The 13,740-nt window shown below is 41.0% G+C and overlaps 1 protein-coding gene across 1 annotated transcript; it reads left to right on the plus strand.

Moving 5' to 3' along the window:
• Nucleotides 1-3,226: 3,226 nt before the first annotated feature.
• On the plus strand, nt 3,227-12,963 carry SH2D1B (SH2 domain containing 1B). Its single transcript, XM_066338599.1, has 4 exons — nt 3,227-3,536; nt 6,843-6,906; nt 9,484-9,652; nt 12,829-12,963. The coding sequence occupies exons 1-4, from the start codon at nt 3,403-3,405 to the stop codon at nt 12,867-12,869; spliced, it is 408 nt and encodes a 135-aa protein (XP_066194696.1). The 5' UTR covers nt 3,227-3,402; the 3' UTR covers nt 12,870-12,963.
• The last annotated feature ends 777 nt before the right edge of the window (nt 12,964-13,740 follow it).

Genomic DNA, 13,740 nt, shown 5'->3' on the forward strand with positions numbered 1-13,740 from the left:
GGAAAAAGACTGAAGGAAGTGATTGCATTAAGTTCAGAAAACATAAGATGTACTAAAGGATGTAATTGTTTTGACATACAGAAGAGTTTTAGGAAGTGAAACTCTACCTGTTTTTTCCCCCATGCTATGGTAGAAGCAGGCCAAGAGGCAATCTCTCAAGGAAAGGGACTTTGTTTTTCCCCTGTTCTCTGCCATCTGAAAGGATGGTGACTGCAAGAGGCTCTCCTAGGAACTGTGAAACCTCCTTAAGTGTCTGGGAAATAAAAAAACACCCCAATTTTACTTTGGAATGGAATAAAATTACTTTAAGCACAGATTCACAGCAGCTATTGCTTGGTTTGGTGTAGCTAAGATTCCCAGAGGCTCAGCTTGGTGCAAATGCCTCAAGCACCCAAGCCTCACTGCCTTGGGGCATCACTGCCATTCCAGCTCCCCAGGTCTCTCATCACACATGTAACCAGACTTAATATCATCAGGTCATATTTTTTACCACTCTTCAGACTTGGCTGAGAAGGCAACCAGAGTAGGTAAGTTTGTGGAAGCCAAAAATACTTGTGAGATTTGTTACGCTAGAAATGCTTGCATTAGAAAATGTTGCTCAGAGTTTACAGCTACACTTGGCCCAAGGAAATATGTTGTTGTGTGATCTCTACATGCACAGTAAAGATTCAGTGCTGTGTGCTACAAGTTGTGGTGAGGCTCATGGTGCAGCCCTGCGGGGACTGACAGGGAATTCCCCCACCTTCCAAGTGTTACACAACAGGGATCCCAGGCTAGGATCTACAAGTCCTATTGTGGTTTTGCCAGAAGCTGTGTGGTTTTGCCCTGGATTAGCCTCAAACACACACATACACATATATATTTAGTATATGCGTTTAGTGACTGACCAGACCATATTTACAGCCTCTTTCCTTTCTCCCTCCCAGACCCCTTTCTCTGGAATGTTTCAACGATTTCTGCTTTTAAATCAAGCTCCTATTCTCAGGTCCATTTGAATACTACAGACAGGTAAGGTGAGGTAAAAAACAATGATTTTTCCTGAATGCTAATTCCTGGATGCTCTCAGGGAGCTGTGGAGGAAGGTGATTGGGCCAGTGGGTGCTGACTGCAGATGGAAAGAAACCCCACCCTCATTTCTCCTCAAGCACTTTTTCCTTTGTAATAAGTGATCAGCCAATTTCATCAGTTAGTGATTTTATTAAGATATATTGCCAAATGGAAACTCGAAAAAGCCACAAGCAAAGGTCAGCAGTCATCAGTTCTGGGTGAACCTCTGATCTGGCCTCTGTTGTGCTGTATCTCCCCTGTTCACAAAGTTCATTTCTGCAGGGCCAGTTTATGTACAGTTTTTTGGCCAGAAAGAAGGTTGCCTCATCCCATTGTCCACTCAGTCGGTGTTCCATATTCATATTCCTTTTCTCTCTGTCTCCCAGTCCGATGAATGGCTTTCTGCAGGGCTGGACTCTGATTACATTTAGGAACTCGCTATTGGGATGCACACCCATGATGATGTAGATAAGATTTCCATCAGGTGTTGATCACTGGGTCGTTGGTTATTCCATCTCCAGAGGAGACCCATCTCCTGGGGAAGCCACCCTTCTTTCTATTGCAAATGCACTGCTTCCCCTGTTCCAGGCAGAGGCTTGCAGTTTCACAATCATCTTTTATTTCTTAGATACAAAATGGTTTTATATTATGTATATCTATAAAACACAAATTAATTCTACAAAAATCAGCACATCCTTCTTATGGGTTTTTTTGGGAGGGGAGGGGTTTGGTTTATTTATTATCACACGAACACTCTGCTAAGCTGTCAGCAGGTAGTGTGTGGTGGTTTAAGTGAATTCTGCATTCAGATCTGCAAGATCTACTGAAACTACTGTCTTATATTTCTGCACCTAGGCAATGAGATCTTCAGGGAAAATTGTAAAGAACATCTGTTCCCTTCTTGAAAGAGGAATTCACAGTTGTTTCCTATCTACCTTCCTTTCAATGTAAGGAGAGAACCTGCCTGAAGCAGGATAGTGCTGAGCAACTGCTGCTCTTCATTTGCAGAACAGGGGTTCTTGAAAAGCCATTCACCAATACCTCATGGAAATTCTTTATTTATACAATGTGTAGAAGAGAAGCCACTAACAGTTTTAACCTGAGGAAAATACAAGTGCATTTGATAGGAAGGAGAATCTTTGTCACATGTTCTTAAGGATGCTTCAAAGACTGGGGTATTTCCCTCCCAACATCACTACCCCCATGCCATTGGAGGATAAAAGAAGACATTCCAAATGCAGCTGTCTAAACAGCTGAAACTGGAGAAGCTAAGTACACAGACAAGTTCATCCCCTTGGTGATCAGGACTTGGTTTATCAGTAGCCTGTGATCACTGCAGGACAGACCTCAGCAACAGCATCCCCTTGAACTTTGTGATTTCTTGGTTTCTCACTTGAGGCATCTTTTTTCCCTAAGTCTCTACATTTCTTTGAGACAAACAGTACCTTTTTAGAGGTACTTTATTCCTGAACTAAGATACCGTCTGGAAGTGGCCTTAGTGTGATGCATGATCCATTTGCAGTTAAAACACAAATGTTAATGTAAGATTTTTGTGTACAAAGTTGTCAGAGAAAAAAAAAATAATGTAATAGCTGCATGTAAAACATGGTTGTTTTTGCTTACAGTGTTCCATCAGTATTTATCTTGGTTTTTTCACAGGTTGTTTTTTCTCTGTGATCAAGATGACAGCAGTCCCTGCATCTCACACCGTTCCTCTCTTAAACACCCTGTGTCATTCTACAGCTTATTTTGATGAAATTTGTTTAAACCTCTGCATAAACAGAGAATTGCCAAGTTTTTTCTGGCACTTTCTATCGCTTTATGACTGAGGCTGATTAAAACATCACAAACACTTATTTTATCTTCTCATAATCTGAAAAAAGACAAGAGTGCTTTTAGATAATTTTATCCTCCTCTACACAGTCCTGACTTATTCTTGAAGCATAGGACCCTCTTTGCTGGACTTTGAGCCACTTTACCGTAAAAGTTAACTTAAAAATATAACTATACCTCAGTGTCAACTCAGTGATTCCGTAGCTTAAAGGTGTGATGCATAACCCAAAAGTCTGGTGTACAATGTGACCAAAGTTGTTCCTTTTTGGTGTGGACTGTGACCAGTGTAGACCAACCCTTTCCTCCCTCCACAGAGCTCATGAGCTGTCAAGCTGCAGAGCTAACCCACTTCACTGGGGACAGTTCAGTAAAAACACAGATGAACTCCTGTGTGTTCTTGGCACCTCCAACTTCAGATGTCTGCAGGAAGCTGCCTTTGGAATAAGTCTTCTTTTCATGCCAGGCTTCTGACTTGCTCCAGAATTGCTTTGAAAGGCAAGATACCTTGTGTTTCTTTTGTCCATGGAATTGCCATTTTTTCATGGAAAGATAACAAGAAGAACCTGTGAAGAGCTGCTGACCAAGAAGAAAAAGAATGGCAGCTATTTAGTACGGGAGAGTGAAAGCGTGGAAGGAGCCTTGTGTCTCTGTGTTTTGTAAGTACCCTAATACAGATTTTTTATGAGTTTTCAGTTGGATCCAAAGACAGCAATCATCTTCTCTAACATTAATAGCTCTTCCCTGATACTAACAGACTCCAAGGGAGTGTATCTATGTATTCAAGTAGTGCTGTTTGCTTTAGGTTTCCTTTATAGTGACTAGTGAGAGGGTGGCATTTCCAAAAGACCATTTAATGTAACAGATGATAAATTAAATCTGGTGATGCTGGTCTCTCTCTGCAAACAATAAGGGGAGCCCAAAGAAAATAACTCAGTCTGCTAAAACATGCTAAGAGCCTTACTCAAAGTAGCTGACTCTGTAATGATGAGTAAACAGCATTTTAGCACTGTTGAGACACTGAAAAGTCTCACAGAGTGTTACAAAACACTTACTTCTTTGTAGAATTTCTGTCTGAAGAAAGCTCAGCCTTGGGTTTCAAAGGAATTTTACCTGATATAAGACCATAGACTGAGGCTGAAAATCACAAAGTTCTGTTTCAATTCATATAACAAATCCACAGACAAGATGGGCATAGAAAACTATTTCTCTTGTTGAATTAAAGTCTGAAACTTTAATCACTACAGTTAAAATTTTATTATTTTCTTTTTCTGTAGGGAACAGCACTTTTATTTCCCTTTTTACACTTTTCATATATAATTGATCTGTTTGTAATGCATTCAAAGTTTAAAAACTAGAATCTAGGTCTTTGTTTAAACCTATGAGGTTTTGCACTCTCACTGCAGATACGTTTGAGTGTGACATGAAAAGATTTTAACACATCTAATTAATTAAAAATATGAGAAGATATTTTTATCAATCACTAAAAATTAATTTCTTATGAAGCAAATCAGTGGAGAAGGGAGGAAAAAGGAGAGGAAAATGAAGGACTACTAGGTTGGACAGTAGAAGAAAGTAGGTCTGCAAAATAACAGAACGAGGAGAAGAGAAATAGCAAGTGGGGGAGAAAGAGAGCCCACAGCAAGGGAGCTACAGGAACCTGCTTGGTTCCTTGAACCAGTATGGAGTGGAATGCGACAATGCAGGGGCTGAGGGGACAGCAGGGAGATGGGAGGGAATGAACATCCATGACCTGTCAGAAGGGAAAAATGAGGAGCCTCACACAGAGGAAGAATGACAATGTTATCTAGAACCCAGGTTAAGCTTTGTGCCACACCAACGCAGTTGCTTTTCCGTTGGCCTTTTTTTTTTTTTTTTTTTTTTTTTTTTTTTTTTTTTTAAGGGCAAAGCAGATTTGCCTTGTGATTCTTGCAGACATACTTTGGCCTGTCACATCTGCCTGCCACAATATTCTGTGCAGGCACATGAAAACTCATGTGACTTCCAGTTTGCCTCTGTGGGTTTTAGTGTTAAAAGGTGATAAAACTGAAGTGGATTTGTTTAGTGGATTTGACTACAATCCCGACATGAACAAATGCTGTAGTTAAAGCACAAGAGTGGCAGCAGTGGTGCACAGATAGATGGTGGCTTGCACAGGTCAGAACAAGGCTTGTGTTCAGACACCACCTGGGTTGATATTAGTGTACTGTCAGAGAATTGCCTCAGAAACAGGACTGCCTGACAGTGGTTCACTAGGGCAAACTGCCCTAAAACTGGGGGACAATCAACACTGAAGCTCTTAGTGATTGCCTCTTTGAAGGCAATTTTTGAATTAACATTGCATCTTATCACCTTGTTTAGTATATGACATGGTTGATGTGCAAGCTGATAAACCCTTCTCAAATTAACTGATCTGTGGGCAGAGACACTGATCCACTTGCTACAGCAAACAAACAAACAAACTTTCTTGTCCTTTTTTATTGGGACACACAGGGGAGTTCTCTCCCATGGGGGACCTGGGAGTCAGAATGGTGGGACCAGTTGAAATGCATCTCTCCTCTAACTGGGTAAGGTGCATGGCTCTGCTGATACACCTGCCTCCACAACACATTGTCTCTTTCATCCAGAATTATCCCAGGTCCCTGACAGTGCCTCAGTTCTACTGTTTTTGCTACTGTTCTCCTTACTGTTCAACCTGCCATTCTCCCTCTCACCTCACTTTTCTTCCAAACCAAACATTTTATTTGTACCCTATTACTAGCTCTTGGATAAGCATTTAGTAATGACAAAACAGAAGTTTCCATTGTAATGGTAGTTTCATGTTCATTTAATAAAAATTACAGTAGTTACATGATATTCAGGCAGTAACATTTTAAAATTTAGTTGGTCAGTAAAGAACAAGTTTCAAAAATGATCAGTTCCTGGTATTTCTTTTCCTCACTTCTCTGTGTGTGTGCAAAGAATAAGCATTCACATTTATAAAAGTACTCCTCAACAAGGAACATGTGGATTTCCACAGGTATCTCAAGAAGGTAAAAACCAAAATATGCTTCCCTGTGATACCACTCTTTGAATTAAAATAAACCTGTTCTAACTGGAAGCTTTATTCTGATCTCAGTTCATAGTAACTTCACTTGCAGGACAAAGTTGTTTACTTTCAGAGTAACCCTTCATTCTGTGCAAGTCCCCTGAGCCAGGTTTTTACCCCAAGATTCTCCTTCTCATGACAGTTCACATAGGTACAGCTGAAATCCTCCTGATGATCAGGCACACCAGTTAAAAAAACTTGTTTTCTGATGCTGCTCTGCCCACTCCCCAACCTCCTCACTTATTTGTGAAGTATATTTTCTTGCAACTCTGCTACCTTTTTTGATCACAGTCATGACCTCCAATTCACCTCCTGAATTGCTGCTACTGTGGTATCTGATAATGCTTTTATTTCTGTTGACAAAATATATCCAAGGACATAATTAGCCTCAGTGTTCAAACGCCTGCGTATTATCAAAAATATCAATAACTAAAACCCTGGGAAAATGCAAAGGAAGAACATTATTCTTAGAAATAGGAGCCATACAGTAATTTTCTGGGTGCTGGTGACTGGAGGCCATTTCCTGCCAACACCTCTCCAAGAATTCAACAGCCTCCTTGTGACAGAAATGCAAAATGAAGGTTAGAGCAGTGAGGAAGATAAGAGACAGATGAGAAGAGTTGATGTCTGAGGAATCAAATAATGCTTATTAAAGGCCTGTGTTAGGCTTCATTCACATGTTCTTGGAAACCCCAGGTTAGAGTAATCTTGTATTTCAAGATATTAAACCTTCACTCATTTTGTAATCTCTATGATCTCTTTTGCTTTTCTGTCTCTGCCTCATTCACTTCTACTGCACTTCTCATGTCTCTAATACTGTTTGCAGATATGTCCACTTTGTTAATGTGATGCATTATGTATACAATGTTTTTCACAGATTTGAGGGCATTGTCTACACTTACCGGATCTTCAGGGAACACCACGGATATTTTAGAATAGAGGTGAGTAACTCTCATTAAATATCAAAAGACTGTATTAAGGATGATGGATTTTTTAAAAATCCAAAATTAAAAGATCTTAGATTTATCTATGATTAATGATCATTTTAATCTATTGTCATTTTAGTTTGTGATCATAGATTTTTAAAAAAATCCATAAACACAATACTATAGAAAATATTTCCAAGTTTGCTCTCTACTCAATTCTTACTGTAGATGAACTCAAAAAGTAGCTCTTGTGTTTGTAGACTAAGTGGCTCTGTTATTTATTAACCAGCTACTTTCTAATTTCTTTTTGATAGCACTGATGAAATATCTATGGGGTTTTTTTCTTACTTTCTCCTGTTCTTAATGACCTTTTTCTACTTGAAAGTGCTGCTATTGCATGCAGCATCTCATAGGGATCTGGGATATTGCAATGATCTTTTGGATTTAAAGAATCTATGATTCCATGCGATTGTGAGGCATCTGAAGCGACAACGCCAAATATTTACTTTATTCAACTAAAACAAGTTTTAGAGAGACTAATGCACCAATCAAATCCCCAAGCAATATGAAAGGACACCGAAAAGCTGGCTCACTCCTCTGCTTGTAGTAGCACAGCCAAGAGGACTGCCAATATGAAGCAGCATTTAAGTGGAATGAGGAAATCACTTCATAAAGAACACTCCAAGATCTCATATGCTGGTAATTTACTGCTTATCAAGGGTTTTGCCTGTGTATGAAAGACATAATTTCCCATTAAAAAGAATGGTTTGCTGACAACAAATACTCTGTTTTGGGCCTTAGCCACTCTACGGGAATTATGCTGTCATTCCTGTCAGCAGGTAACTCAGAAATTTTTAGTCTTTTCAAACCCATTCTTCCTTATAAAGTTTTGCCAATATTGTGAAAGAATTCAGTTCTTAAAAATTTTGAGTCGGATTTATTTGGGTTACTAAAATAATTGACTGAAATAATGTATTGATGATGGAGGAGAGGTTGTTTGGGTTTGTTTTTTTTTTTAAGGCCCAATTCAGCCATGAGCTTTCTCAAGTGCAGCAGGCTGGCCCCAACAAGATAAGCACTACCAGAGCTGTTCACTGCCTCCCTCCTTAGCAGGACAGCTGGGGAGAAGAGAACACAAGGAGCAAAAGTGAGGGAACTCCTGGATCAGATAAAATGCAGTGTAATAGGGAAATAGGTAAAGCAAAGTCGTGCACACAAGAAAAGCAAAGAAGTTCAGCAACCCCTTCCCATCAGGAGGCAGATGTTTAGCGACTGCCCGGAAAGTGAGGCCTCAGCACAGACATAACCACAAACGTCCTCCCTTTTCCTAAGCTTTTATTGCTGAGTACAGTGTCAGATGGGGTGAGTAGAATCTTGCACCCCTAGCCTACTCCCCAGGGGAACCAAGTGCAAGAAAGAGACATCCTTAATGCTACATGAGCACTGTTCATTAACAGCCTAAATGTGGCTGTGTTATCAGCACTGTTTCTGTCACAAATTCAGAGCATAGTACTATGTAGGCTGCTGTGAAGAAAGTTAACTCATCCCAGCCAGACCCAGTTCACAGAGGCATTGGCACCCAGTCCATCATGAATGGAAGATGAAGGATGCAGAAAGCCAAAGAAAATAAGTACATGTTTCTTTGTTAGCTATCAGATTAAGTGAAACCAAAGCTCTGTTCTCTTTTAATGACTATAAGTCTGCTAGTAGTACTGCTCACTGTCTGTCACTGCCCTGAAGTCACAGCACTGTAAAGATTCTTGCAGGGCTGAGCTGCAGGAAGGGTTTAGTCCTGTCACATGAACTCACACTTAAACAACAGGTTTTTGCACACGACTTTTGCTTGCCAATGCTGATATTTTACAAAAATTTGAGTTCTGTTTGTCACCTAGTTATTTAAAGGCAGCATTTTAAGTGAGTACTAGATATATTTTCCCTAAACTTTTGCTCTCAGACTAGAGTGCAATGTGTAATGCTGTCGCTCTTCAACACTGCTGTAGTGGATCGCGGCAGCACACATCTACACCAATAATTTAACTGATGTTCTTTTGGAAAACAAAAGATGGTGAGGGAGGTTATTGGTGATTGATAGAGAGACGGGAAGACTGATTCATGATCAGAATTCGATTTTACTCAGGTTTTCCAAGTCTTATATACCATTTCAGTGAGGTTAATAATTTCTACTACAATAATTAGGTTAAAAGATCATACAAGCAACTCATGCATTTTACAACATCTTTATCGTAGGGGGTTGATTGAATCTTTTCCCTTAAACAGGTTTTAATGCCATCTTCTCATAAGCTCAAAGTTCTGCTTGTCCTTGCCACGGCATCCTAGTCACCAGACTAGTTATGCTAATTAAGTCTGTCTTACTCTCAGACTTGTGTATTCCTACAGGAGGTTACTTTTAGTGCCATAACCATGACTATGAACAAGTGGCCCTAGTGTTTTAAGGACAGTGCAATATTCTGTCACCAAACCTGTTTACAAAACAGTTTCTTGGTAAATAAGAAACAACTTATCATTCTTTTTATTTAGGGGACTCCATGTGAAGGGAATTTGCAAACCCATTTTGTTATGCTTTCCTTACAGACTTCTGAAGGTGTTCCAGAGAAAACCTTCAAAACATTAACAGACTTAATATACACTTTCGAGAAGCCAAATCAAGGACTGATAATAAACCTCCGCTACCCAGTGAAGAAGCTGAAGGCCTTGCAAACAAGACAGAGGTGCAAGTCAGGAATGGACAGTGTTTATGAGGGTGAGAAACTCATCTCTGCCTTTGTGGTTTTTTAAAGATTTAAAAACAACATTGACAGGTTTGTGGTGAATTCTTGCTAAATGTCTTCTTGCATGGACAGAAGTTTTACATCCTCCCTTCTCTCGGATGTTCACTGAAATGGTTATTCTTAGCTCATGGGTTACTTACCTTCACCCACTACAAATGAACAAATTAAAATTGCTAGAGATACACAATGATGAAAAAAGCTGCCTACAGCTTTCACATCCATGGATGTTGATGCTTCTGGGCTGAAGAAGGCTGAGAACCAGTTTTATCTAATGTGGTTCTTCCAAGGTACCAGGCCCTTGCGCTTCACTGAGGGTTGAGGCTGTCCTTTACTTTCAATGTCCAGGTTCTAAGATATTTTTATATCAAAACCTTACTCAGTTACTTCTAAGATGGGTAGGTAAGTAAGCCAGCTTGTGACTTGTATTCAAACATGACTAATTGATAACAAGCATATAGCCCTGTGCTCGGGATCACAGCTTTGGAACCAGAGTTCAGCCTCTCATTGCTCTTCTGTTAATTTATGCTCATGAGTCTCTCAGGTGTAGCATGAGGAGATGATGCTTCTACCTGGCAGAATTATGCAAATGGATATAGTAAAGACAGAGATTCTCATAAAGCATTAGACTATGTCGTAAAGCCCCATGTCACCCTCACATCCCTGTTTTGAGAAGCAAGATACTGTTGGTAACTTGCTGGTATCCCTCACACCCTTCTTCATGTTCCCGCTGTACAACATTCAGCTGCAGCATCCATCAGGCCATGGGCTGCAAAATAACCCTGAGAGTGTTCCATGACTTCTGGCAGAGTGTGCTGAGAGCCCCAGCCACGGCATGCGTGAGCAAGGAAAATCCTTTCATTAAGTAAGGATAACATAAAGGAAACAAAACTTTGGAGTCTCCCCCCTGCCCTCTCATTTACATCTCGTGCCCAACAGCAGCTCAGCACGGTGTGGGACAGTGTTATGATCCTTTTATTAATGTTATTAGAAATGCCTCTGTCCAAATTAAGGTACAAACGAGATCATATGCCAGTGAAAATAGTATGGAGTTTATATGATAATAAGTATGAGAGGGAGAGAGAGAAAAAGGAGAGTAAAAAGAAGAGAAAGGAGAAAGAGGGCAGGGGCACAGGAGGAGAGTGACAGAAATCACTGTCCACTCCATAGATCCCAACAATGCTCCACTGATCCTCTCCAGCTGGTCTTGGCGGTGAAGGCTGTCCCAGAAAGCCTAGAATCCAATGGGTTAATATACACTCAGGCCAGCTAGGAAAACCCAGGCACCTCCCTGGGGCAATCGGGGAGGTTGTCATTGTCTCTTAAAACAGACTCTGGGTTTGTTGCATCACGTGCAGTCCTGTGGTGCAGGGCTTCACGAATGACTCCGGCGGACTTGGATTGCTCTCCCTCAGCTGCCTCTCACGTGAATGTCCCATGGATCTGACCTTCCCAAGGTCAGGGGTTCCACAGCTGGGCCAGTTTTCATAAGGGAGGATGGGCTCCCTGCCCCTGAGCAGAGCTTACAACACGCTGAAACTTCCTCCCCCCCACCTCGTTTCAGGAGGGAAATTTGTGTAAACCTGCTCCCAGCAAAGGGGTCTGTGGGCTACAGCCTTCCCGACCCCAAAGCAAGCCAGAGATTATTCCTAGCACCACTGCTGGGTTTGGCACACATTCTTTTACTTGTTTACTTGTTGGTTTCAGGTGACTGAAGAATGGGTTTTCCCTTTATCTTATGTCAGCAGTTTGATTTGCAGTCCGAAGTTCCAGTCAGGCATCTTCAGGGAGGCTTCTTTGGTTGTAACCTCCTTATACAGTTTTTGTTATAACAAGCAGAACTTTATATATAAGTTTAAGGCATGAGCTATTTCAGTCTCTGACAGGCATCCCCTCTGTGCTGCAGTCGCTGGGGTTTCAAACACCAGAGCAGTACAACTGCTCTGGCCGAGCTCCCACAGCACTGCGTGCACTAAGCTGCAGTTTTGGGGCCTGAGCCCCAGCAACCTTGCTGAGGGGAAGTCACAGAGACACATTTCCCATGGCTCCAACATTGCCTTATCACCTCTATCACAAGGCAAATATGCCACCTTTGCTCTAAAAATGTTTTTATGGTTTCCTATCATTGCTGTTCCAGGGAGACAGAAAATCCTGCAGTAGTATGGATATGTTTTTTTGGAAGAATCAGGTGTAATACATATTTTAGCTTTAGTCCTCCAATAGGAGTTTTTCTAGAAGATGCACAATGTCTTTAACTGGACTCACAGGGAGGGAAACAAACCCTTTCGTTTCAATGTCAAAATATGTGTACCCTTCTATTAAAATGGAGGCTTTTTAGAAATAATCAGACTACTTTGGAATTGTTATTAAGTTTTGATTTAATTTCACAGCATTCCAAACTTCCCTCTCAGATTGCATTATTACATGCCCACAGCAGGGGCTTCTATTAATGTCATGATGGCTCTCTGAAACACAGGCAGTGCCCAAAGCACAGCAGTGTTCCCTAAAGCAAGCACCCTATTTCCCTATTTCCTTATTCCAACCCTCATGTGCCACCAGCATCTGCCTTTGCTGCACATGTGGGAATGAGCGCTCCAGTGCAACCAGTGGAACACCTCAGGGGACTGGGGTCACAATCCTGGTGGTTAGAGATATTATTTGAGCTTTGTTTTCTAGCCTAGGGACAGCTTTTCTGAGGGCAGCTGCTTGAAGAGCAATAGTTTTCCATACTGAAGCTTTGAGTTCCAAGCATTGAATTTCTGCCTGCTCCCTGGCTTCTCAAAAACTGTAGCCAATCTGACAAAGTGTAAGAGAGAACAGGATTTTTTAGGCCCTCCTCCTTTAGTCGCAGTGGATGATTTCCAACATTTGACTGTTCCTCAGGAAGGAGGAGGTCTCATGTGGATATGACTGTTTACAACAGTGCTTGCTGGCCCAGGATGCAAGATTTGCCTGCAGGTGTGTTCCTGGAGAATCCAGTCCGTAGGACAGGGAGCCTAAATGTTGGCTCTGCAATAACAGAGAGAAGACTGAGAAACCACACTGTGTTACTGTTACCAACCCTGCCACAGGCCCTGCCGCTTCCTGTGGCCTTTCAGAAGAGCACTTTGCATGACATCTTTTTTTGTTTGTTATGTTGATTACTTCACAGAAGTTGATGACGACGGTGATTATGTCGATGTCCTGCCCTGAAGGATCTGCACCTGATGGTTTGGGAAGCTGTCGTTCCAGGATGTGCCCCGGCACTCTGCTCTGGATTTGGAATTCCCCTCCTCCTTTTGCAGACTGTCAGAGTAGGTGTATCTTCTACCTGTAGAGCCAGTACAAGCTATTATGCATGTCTGCTCAGCAATAAAAGAAGTACTTTTTGTTACAGACACACACACACAGAGGTAGGGGGGTACCTTGTGTCCACCTATGTGCCTTCTGGTGATTTTTAGCCAGCAAATTGTCCAAGACATTGACTGCTAGAGTGAACATTCTGTTAGAAGGCAGCAGTATAAATACCTGAAATGAATGGGCATAAGTAATTTATGGCAGAATTGACAGGTGTTGATAAAAACCATATATGACAAAACTATTGTCATTGTAAGATGCTTTAAAACCCCCAACTTCTGTAATTTTGCACGATTCATGTTACCTCAGTGTTGGAGGAGTGAATAGTATTTCAGCAATGTCAAGGAATAGTAGTCTATTCCTTGGACAATGCAAATCAAAACAAAAATGCTGTGTTAAATATATGCTGTAAAAAATTAATCAACCAAAGGAAAATGGTTTGAAATAACTTAAATGTTCAGGAATGGTTCTGGCAGATTACAATAAGACTGCAAGTTCTACATGCATGTCAGCATCAACACATCCTTTTTTTTTGATAGGTTCTGTACATATGGGAATGCTCACTCCATTTTCTACTGCCATTAGTTCTGTATTATGTATATGCCTTTTGTTGTTTGTTTGTTTTTAAATGTAAGAATTTGCTTTAATATTACCCCCAATTGTAAATAGTTAATAAACACTTTTGTTCTGAAGGTGGCCTGCAACTAGCAGCCACAGCAGAACTGGA

The sequence above is a fragment of the Sylvia atricapilla genome, chromosome 2, assembly GCF_009819655.1.
Source record: "Sylvia atricapilla isolate bSylAtr1 chromosome 2, bSylAtr1.pri, whole genome shotgun sequence".
Lineage (NCBI taxonomy): Eukaryota > Metazoa > Chordata > Aves > Passeriformes > Sylviidae > Sylvia > Sylvia atricapilla.